Here is a 9902-nt window from a genome sequence, read left to right on the forward strand (position 1 = left end):
CAGCTGGTTCCACAACCATCAAATCTCACAGAACTGGACAGTGCTATTCATCAGGCATGGTGTCAGATTCCTCGCATCACCTTTCAACATCTCGTCGAGTCAATGCCAAGAAGAATCGCCACAGTATTGAAGGCAAAAGGTGGCCCAACGAAGTACTGATGGAGTGGTCCTAATAATCAGGCCCACGTTCAAAGCCTGTTAAATCACGTTGTTTACCCATATCTTCAGAAAAAAATCACTTCTGTCGTGGTAAACAACCTGCTTCCCTATTTATAATGATCTGGCCCTCTAGCAACTTCAGCGCGAAATTATAGCTAATTTTCCTACAAACATCAGGTGGTCATAATAATCTGGCCACTCAGTGTATATATACACCATTTTATACATTCATCCTTCAGTGGACATTTGGGTTCTTTCCACCTTTTAGCTATTTAGGTCTCATGCTGCTGTGAACAAGGATATACAAATATGTCTTGAAACACTGCTTTCAGTTCTTTTGAATAAATACCCAGGACACTTGTTGGATCATATGGTAGTTTTATTTCTAATTTTGGAGGAACTGTCATAATGTTTTTCATGGTGGCTGCACCATTTTACATTCCACCAACAGTGCCCAGAGGTTCTATCTTCTCTACATTCTTGCCAACACTTTTTATTTTCTGTTGTGTGTGTGTGTGTTTTTATTGGGTGTGAGGTTTTTATTTGTATTTCCCTGATTGTTACCTTGAGCATCTTTTCATGTGCATTTTCATCAGCTTATTGGCTGGCCTTCTGTGCTTCTTTGGAGAAATGACTCTTCAAGATCCTTGCCAATTTTATTTTATTTATTTAAAAATATTTTTATTCATTATAGAGAGAGAGGAAGGGAGAGGGAGAGAGAGAGAGAGAAACATCGATGTGAAAGAGAAACATCTATTGGTTGCCTCCTGCATGCACCCTGACTAGGTATCAAACCCACAACCTGGGTATGTGCCCCGACCGAGAATCAAACTGGTGACCCTTCAGTGCACAGGACGATGCTCAACCAACTAAGCCACACTGACCAAGGCTATTTGATTGATTGATTGATTCATTCATTCGTTCATTCATTATAGAGAGTAGGAGGGAGAGGGAGAGGGAGAGAAAGACATCGATTTATTGTTCTACTTATTTATGCATTAATTGGTTGCTTCTTGTATGTGCCCTGACCAGAGATCAAACCTGCAACCTTGGCATATCAGTACAATGCTGTAACAAACTGAGCTATCCAGCCAGAGTTGCCAGTTTTTTTTGTTGGATTATTTGGTGTGTTTTGTTGTTGAGTTACAGAATATAAATATATCTTTTGACAATGCAGTATCTTCTGTGGGCAAATATGCATATTTGTTCACTCATTTGTTCAAGTGCCCAGCAAACATATTTTGAGGGGCTGCTGTGTGGCTGGTGCTCTAAGTGCTAGGATACAGGAATATGACACAAGAGCTGGTCAAGATAATAAGCTGAAATTAAATCCCAGCCAAAGCTAGACAGTATGATTTTAAATTGAGTCAGTGCTGTCCATGCCTTCCCTAGGGGCAGAAGGGGTACAGGTTGCCTAAAATTAGAAGTTGGAAAGAATAATGCAGCAGGAATACCAAAAAAATATATAGACGATTTAAGAACTACTGGGGATGTTATGAAATCTGGGTAGGTAGGTAAATACCTTATGACCTGGGACTGGGAAGGATGAGGTCATGATAAAGCATGTTCAACAGGAAGTAATGGAAGTAGGATGGGGACTTGTAGTTGGATAGAAATTCCTACTCCTGTTTTAGAAGTGAAGCAAACAAACCAGGGAAGAGCTAAAGTGAAGTCAAACTGAGGCCATTATTACGATGCCAGGGTGTGTGAGAAAGTGAACATAGGTACTGGAGTCCCTGCACATTTGGGATTAAGAAGAGTTAACCTTGTTGACAATTTAACCCTTCTGCCAGTGTATTGCATGGCACATAGGAGGTGCCCAATAATACTCAGTGGATTGATGGATGGACAGTTGTCATCATATGCTTTCTTTAGTTCTTTCTGTTGGTTGTATGAGCCAGTAGGCTATGTGCCCTCTCAATCAGATCTCATACCAGTTTGCTCTCTGTAGCCTAACTGGGCGACAAGTAGGAGAGGATGGGAATTTTCAGCTCTTTCGGAGTTAATAAGACTGTTGTGTTTATTAGAATGTTTGTGAATTGCAGTGCTGGAACCCAAGTACATGCAGCATTGTCCACTATTCTATCTGACTCGGGCACACCCTTCGGGGCAGCATTCTGTCCCCTCTCCAGGGAATGTTCTTTCCTGCCATCTCAGCTTGGAAAATCCATCCTCCTTAGCGCCAGGCCAGTCACATTCTTCTGTAAATCTGTACAACGGTTTCGATCCTTCTTCTCTATGAAACCTTGGGGTCCTTATACCGCTGGCATATATTGCACTTTTCTGTCTACTTGTTTTATTTTCCTGAAGGTAAACACTGTGTTTTCTTCATTTTTGTGATCTTCACTGTGCCTAGAATGTAATAGAGACTTGATGGTCTTAACCATTGCAAAAGTTCTCATCAGCGCTGACATGAAAGTATCATGGGTCTTGAATTTAAAGTGGGTTTGGGGATAAGAGAGGGGCTTGGCTGATCTTTCTTTGGAGAAAAATATCTATACAGTGTCTCAGCATTTTAATAAATCATTGATTCCTTTTTTCATTTGAAGGTTTGTTTCAACCATTGAAAAAATTGCCTCAATAATATATAAAATTAAATATATGCTATTAAAAATAAAATACAATATTAATTTTATATAGTACCAACTTTCTCTTTGCCTGGGATGATTCTAAAATCACATGTTATCTGTGCTATGCTACTCATGGGGTCCACAGGCAGGGACATTCTTATAGCAGGAAGGAAATTGGGCAATTTATTGAACTGTTTATAAAAAGAACGTAATGCCGTTTAGATTGGAGAATTTATTTCCAAGTTAATTAGATTGTAGGTTATTGCGCACAAAGCCGTTGCCAAGCACAAACTCGCGCAGCCTCAGCCTTAAAATTGATTCTCCTGATTTGCTCATAATAGCTATGCCTGTGGCTGAAGCTCTTATAAGGAAATATACTATAATTTATTTTCCTTCCCTTCCTACCTGTTGTAATTTAAAATCCTGTCATTGATCTCATTATCTCTTCCCTGTGACCATCTATAAATAATAGCATAGCTGATCATCTGGCACAGGTTTTCAGAGTTAGCACTACTGACTGAAGCTTGCTGGCTCCAGTAATTTGGGTCTGGGTTGTTAGTTGGTCAGTTGTTTTGTTTTGTTTTAGCTTTATGAACTTTTTCTTGCATTAAAAGCAAGTGGGAGGAGTTACCTTATGTTCTATAAGGTTCAGTCATTGATGTAAAAATTAAGAGAGAAGAAAAAGAAGAAGGTGGGTATGGGAACTGAAAAATCAAATGAGAGATTGCATTTGTGCTCGTAGACTTGTACACTCTTGAAGCAGAATCCTTTAGCAGAAGTGTACTTGCCTCCTGTTGTTGAGGATTAGCTCTGTCTGCTCTCATGAGGCTGCGTAGATGTGCTTTTCCTTTTTGTTGTGAATAGATGAGAAAGTCCTTCCCGGTCATCTGCTTACATAACACAAAATGGTGTATTCTTTTAAAGCTGAGATTGGGGTGACTGAATCCTGAGCTAGCTTTTATTTAACTTAGTTGGTGCCAAATCATCGTAACTTAATATTCAGAACTGTCCATGGCTCCAGCCAACATAGTTCATTGGTGACCAGTCGTCAGCGTAGCCTGTTTGAAGGTGAGCTATTCTAGATAGCTTTCCTTTTGTACACATTCTTGTACAAACATTAAATAGCCCCTTCTGCTGGGGCTGATAGACATTTGAAGTGCATTTGCTCTTGAGCCAGTTTTCTTTCTCTTTGACTCTTTTTGTTGTCGACTTTAATCCAGCTTGATCAGCTTAGCTTTAATATGGAAAGAATTTGTATTTCTCTTACCTTTTTAGAAGACTTCATCCAACTCACTACTGTATACAAAATAGTAATATAGTGAGGAAGCTTTCATTCCAATTAAAAAACAGATCAGTAAGTTCCCTCATCTCAGTCGGGCCTCTGCTGAAAGACCCCTGCTCTTTGTCTCGCCCTTATCCCGTAGTTTTACTTCATAGCACTTTGACCACCTGACATTACCGAGTTGTCCGCGCAGATACTAAGTTATTTCTCTCTCCCCTCCCACCTCCGAATGTCAGTGCCACTAGGGCCGGGGTTTTTCTTACTCTCATACTAGAGTCTGTCTGGCCCATTGTACACAACTAACAGGCCTTTACTGAAAAACTGCCTGGCAGCTCAGTAGCTGAATAAATGACTGGACAAACTCTCCTATAGGGGCAGGAGGGAGGGTTAGGAGATACTTGGTGTGTCTTCGGATGCCCTCAGGGGTTGAAGCTGGCCCTTGACCTCACTGTTCCATCGTGTTGTGGCAGTAGAGTAACAAACCTGCAATCCTTTTAAATGGCTCAGCACCGGCAATGAGAGGGAGATACAGACACTTGGGGGCGGTGGTATGTCTTTAAGATTAATCACAATTTTGGTACTAACAGAACCTCTGTCCTGGCCTGCACTTGTGAGGGATTGATAATACCAAAGAAAATTGTTTGTGTATTTTTATGTGTCGTCTACACTGTCTTCAGCAGTGAGTAACAGGCGCCTCTATGGGATCTTTCCTCTCTGTGTAAGGTTCCTCTTGTAAGGAGGAGCCCATCTTGGAAGTTTCTGGAAGCCCCAAACTTGAGTTCCAGGCTCCCTGGTCCTCCTCGGTGCTGCAGCTGGCCTCTCTGTGATGGAAATGAAAGCTGAATTATCTTTAGCCCGCAGTTTGTTTTGAAGTTGAAACCAGGATTAGCTGACCCTGGGGGCTATTTTAAGCAAGTGTCTTCATGTGCTCCTTTTATCTTGATGTTGTCGCTGAAGTGTTGTGAAAATTCTGTTCCTATCTGTCATTCATATTAAAGATCTGGTATCCCCACTTCTCATCTTTGAGACCCCTCAAGACCTCATTAAATTAGAATTCCATCTGCCTGGATCGGAATGAACAAATTCTCTCGCTGCTTCTCCATCACAGCCCTTTGCCTCTTGCTTTCTTCCTTGGCTAATCTTACTTAGACAGCACCCCTGAGCTCTGAGTTTTTTCAGTACAAGCAGTTTCTACTTGCACATTTGGATATTAGCCTGCCTTTTCAAAGCAAGTGATGGCCACCAACTCCTAAGAGGCAACCACAGGACCTGTGTCCTCTCCGCCCCCACCCCCTTCCAGCTAGCTCTCTACTTTCTCTCAGACCCATCAGCTTGAGGATGGCTGAGAATAGCAGTGACTTAACATGTGTGGTCCCGGGAGCACTTCGCCATCTTCCATGTCCTTTAATGCTCACAGCTCCCACAGACTCACGAGAGAGTAGACTTGCAGGGGTTCTGTGATAGCCTCCAGGTCACACAGCTCCTGCCCCAAATCCAGTGTCGATTTGTCTGTCAGGACAAAAGGGAAGGGCCATCTGGTCCACCTCCTCTCCACCTGCCCAAGCCATAGGAACTGGACCACCAGTTATTTGCGGGTCCAGATAATCAGAGCTTCAGGAAGGAGTATGGATTGCTGTACCCCAAACCTGTTGCATCTTCTGGTAGAAATGTCGCTACATTAGGTTATGGCACTAAATTAAATGAGGTAATATATGAACAGAAACTTTGTAAAACGATTCCAGTACTCTATCTATACTCTGGCCTGAGGATCTAACTACTTTTCAGTGAAAGTCCTGAATTTTCATAATACAGTATTGAGGATTCTCTGTTGTACTTTTTAAAACAAATACTCTTAAAAACTATTAAGTCCCTTTATTTTCCTTGAGAGAGGCATGCATGATCTTCTTCGCTTCAAGAGTGAAAGCTTATGTGCGGTTGCCTTTCACTTCCTGGCAGCGCCCCATCATCTCCATCTGCTGGGGCCACCGGGACTCTAGGCTACTGATGGCTTCGGGACCAGCCCTGTACGTGGTGCGTGTGGAGCACCGGGTGTCTAGCCTGCAGCTGCTGTGCCAGCAGGCCATCGCCAGTGCCCTGCGAGAAGACAAGGATGTCAGCAAGCTGGCCCTGCCCCCTCGCCTCTGCTCCTACCTCTCCACTGCCTTCATCCCCACCATCAAGGTAGAGCCCTCCTCCCTCCCTCCCCCTTACCTCCCCCCTCCGCCTCACCCTTGCAAAGAGGAGGGCAGAGACAGGGAAGAGGCTGAGAGTCCCAGAGCAGCAGCACAGAAGTCAGGTCTGCCCCCGACAGGTCTGGGCGGGGAGGTGTGTGGCTCTGCAGAGTCCGCACGTCCTTCCACACGTGCATCATCTTTAGTGTGTCCACCAGAGATTCGCCTCGTGTGATGGACATCAGCTTTCTCATGGCAAAGGCAGGACTCTGAGCTCGATGTCATCCTGATGATCAGCTGCCTTATTCATTCATGACTTCCTGGCAGATGCTGCCATTATTCCCACCTGAGAAAGCAGGAAACACGTTCCTAAAAGTTGGGTAACTTCCTCTATAGCTTCTTATGGGAATGGTCGAGATGGAGCCAGTCGGGGCGTAGGGCCTGCCATCCTCACCACTCTGCTGAGGAGGAGCAGCCCCCCCAGCACTCGCTGCCAGATGTCTATACTGATTGTAACCCGAAAACTGCTCTGTTTTCAGCTATCGTGTGTGGACTGTATCCGCCAGGTGCTGCTCAGGTCTGGGTTGCCCCTAACCTTGGGTTGTTTTCTGCGTTCTCTTTTTTATATTCTGTCTCTGCTTCTAAGTATTAGATTGACTTGTGGGTTACGTTTTTCCTGAAACACAAGAGTTTTAGAATCTGTTATAATTTTTTTCTTTCAACCTGGCTGCATATTAGAATTACCTGGGGAGTTTTTAGACAATATACATGCCCAGGCCCACCCCCTAAAGATTGCAGTTTCATTGTCTGAGGTGGGATCCTGGCTCAGGTGTGTTTTTTTAAAAGCTCCCAGCAGATTCTGATGTCCACCCAGAGTTACTAATCACCATTCCGTGCCATGTAGGTAACCCCAATCGGGCCGCCAGGCAGTGTTCTGTCAGAGTCACCAGTGAACCACACTCTCTCCCTTTTTTCTCTACGGCCTTCAGCCCCCCATTCCAGACCCTAACAACATGCGAGACTTTGTCAGCTACCCCTCGGCCGGCAACGAGCGCCTGCACTGCACCATGAAGCGCACGGAGGATGACCCAGAGGTGGGAGGCCCATGCTACACACTCTACCTGGAGTACCTGGGCGGGCTCGTGCCCATCCTCAAGGGGCGGCGTATCAGCAAGCTTCGGCCAGAGTTTGTCATCATGGACCCCCGGACGGATAGCAAATCAGGTGGGTTCCCTCACCATAAGGCCTGGCGCCTAGTTGTCCAGTGTGGCTCCTGACAGCCCAGGCAAAGAGAATGCCCATGTGGATGTGGGCAGGCGTGGAACATCTTCGGAGCTATGCCATTTCCAAATGCCTGTGGAAGTTAGTGATTCTCTACACGTACTTTTTGATGGGACTTTGAACCACATGATCAGCTTCATGTGGTGGGGCTGTCAGTGAAGGGGAAGCTGGCCCAGGGCTCTGGAGTGATAGGTTCCTCTTCCAGTGGATAGTGTTCACTGAGGGCCTCAATGTGCTGTTGAGACAACCTGCTTGTAATAGTGAGGTCTGTCCCTGCCCCCACCTCAAATGAAGGATAGAATTAAAATTTCCAAACCTTCAGCCTACTCTCATCTCCTGCCACAGGGCTGCTCTGTCCCTCACTAATCGACTGTGAACTGCTTTGTCACTGATTACCAAGGAAAACTCCTTGCTCATTCATAAAGATCTTGTTTGATGAACACTTCTCCCTTCCAGAACCCTTTCCTCTATAGCTTCGTTACTCGGCGGATGTACTCAGGGTGCTCCCTGCACACCTGTTCGTGCGATTCTGCTTTGTGAGCCTCTAGACCAGTGGTTCTCAACCTTCTGGCCCTTTAAATACAGTTCCTCGTGTTGTGACCCAACCATAAAGTTATTTTCGTTGCTACTTCATAACTGTAATGTTGCTACTATTATGAATCGTAATGTAAATATCTGCTATGCAGGATGGTCTTAGGCGACCCCTGTGAAAGGGTCATTTGACCGCCAAAGGGGTCGCGACCCACAGGTTGAGAACCGCTGCCCTAGACAGAAGGACTTTGTTCTTTTTGTTTGTACTAACTATTCCTGCCCAGTGTCCTCAGCCAGTACCTGTTGAGGCCTGAGCGCCCGTCAGCAGTACCTGCCAGCTCAGACGTTCTGCCACCCCCTGACAGTAGACTACACTCCCATGTCCTCTGTGCCTGTCCCCTGTCAGTCTGGCTGCTGAGATCCCAAGAGGCTGGGCTCTGTCTGCCCCCGAATTCTGAGGGCCTGGGGGGAAGGACTGAGTCATCTCTCTATCCCCAGTGCCTGGCAAGCACCTAACCTTGAAATAACATGAGTTAAATGAGGTCTGTTTGCATTAGTTTCACACTTGTTCTTCCCCGTCCTAACTCCCATTCATCCTCTCTCCCATAGACTGGCTTGTGCCCCTGGTTATGTCCCTGAAGCCACTGTGACCTCTGGTCTGACCGGAGTTATCCTAGAGGCACAGTGCAATGGCTTTTTCAACCTTGGCCTCATTTAACCACTCCAGTATTCAATTGGATTATTTTTTCTTTTGACTCATGTGATGAACTAGTACCAAGAGCAAGGAGAGCGAGCAGAATAAATGGGGGCTGATAGGGAGGCAAGCGAAAAGGGGGAGGAAGGAAGCAAAGTGAGAAAACCAGAAGGGCTGTGGGTGTGAATTTAGAAGAAAATGTGATTCTTAGGGGATGGAGGAAGAAAGGAGCCATTGAGGATTAGAGGTGACCGAAAGAGGGAAGGAAGTGTTAAAGGCACTGAACCAGCGCACTCATCACGCCTTCTCATCTAGTGTCATTGTGGGTAAGGTTCCTCCCATGTATACAGTTATGTGAAACCCACACTCACAGTAAGTGCTGAAGGGAACTGACATGAATAGCTTGCTTCTGTCCCTGGGTGCATAATGTTCCCACTAAAACACAGGGCAGAAGAAGCAGGCGGTGTGCTGTAGGGTGGACCGCCTATTACCTCCTCCTCCTCCTCCTCCTCATGCTCACCCACTCAGCTCACACCACACACCCCCTCATTCAGTTGTTAACAGTCCTTTGGGAAAGGGATGTTCTATTTTTGTGATTAAAATAATGAAAACGTTGAAAAGCAAAGCAAATCAACAATACGTATTCAGTGACAGCTTTGTGCACTGTCCTGAGTCTCCTGTGGTTGTGAAGAAATACCAGGTGTGTCTGCTCTCACGCAGTGTATAATCCCTCTTGGGTGATAAGACAGCCTAACAGTTGAAAAGTTCAATAAAAAAGTCAAGATTTAAATATCTCAAGACAAGAACAGAAGACATGTCACAAGGCGGCAGCATATGACTAACCGCCAGCTGAATGGGCCATGGAAACTGGTTCAGAGGAGGAAAGGATTCCTGACTCCGGGAAGCCAGGAGCGTCTCCTGAGGAGAAGCTGGTTAAGTCAAGCCTCCACATCACTGTTTCCCCACCTCCTGGGAGGCTCTGGGCCTTATGCCCCTTCTGTGCGTTCAGCGGGGCTGTGGTGAGGCCTAGAAATCTGTAACATAATGGGCACCCGGTGACTTATGCTCTAACGATTGAGGCCCACTGTTGTCAGTGTCTTCCAAGTAACTTAACAAATATGTTCCTCAAAATTACCAGTGTGTATTTTTATAATAGCATGAGTCCCAATAAAAAATACATATATTATAAATGAATATATATTTAAAATATATAT

The 9902-nt window shown here is 45.1% G+C and overlaps 1 protein-coding gene across 1 annotated transcript in view; it reads left to right on the top strand.

The window, feature by feature from the left end:
* Nucleotides 1-9902, top strand: part of TULP4 (tubby like protein 4) — a 142594-nt gene that overhangs the window by 114807 nt on the left and 17885 nt on the right. The window contains exons 8-9 of the mRNA XM_005872899.2: nucleotides 5968-6192; nucleotides 7172-7406. Coding sequence (XP_005872961.1) covers nucleotides 5968-6192; nucleotides 7172-7406 — 460 coding nt within the window. The remainder of the gene's footprint in view (nucleotides 1-5967; nucleotides 6193-7171; nucleotides 7407-9902) is intronic.

Source organism: Myotis brandtii, unplaced genomic scaffold (assembly GCF_000412655.1).
Source record: "Myotis brandtii unplaced genomic scaffold, ASM41265v1 scaffold395, whole genome shotgun sequence".
NCBI lineage: Eukaryota > Metazoa > Chordata > Mammalia > Chiroptera > Vespertilionidae > Myotis > Myotis brandtii.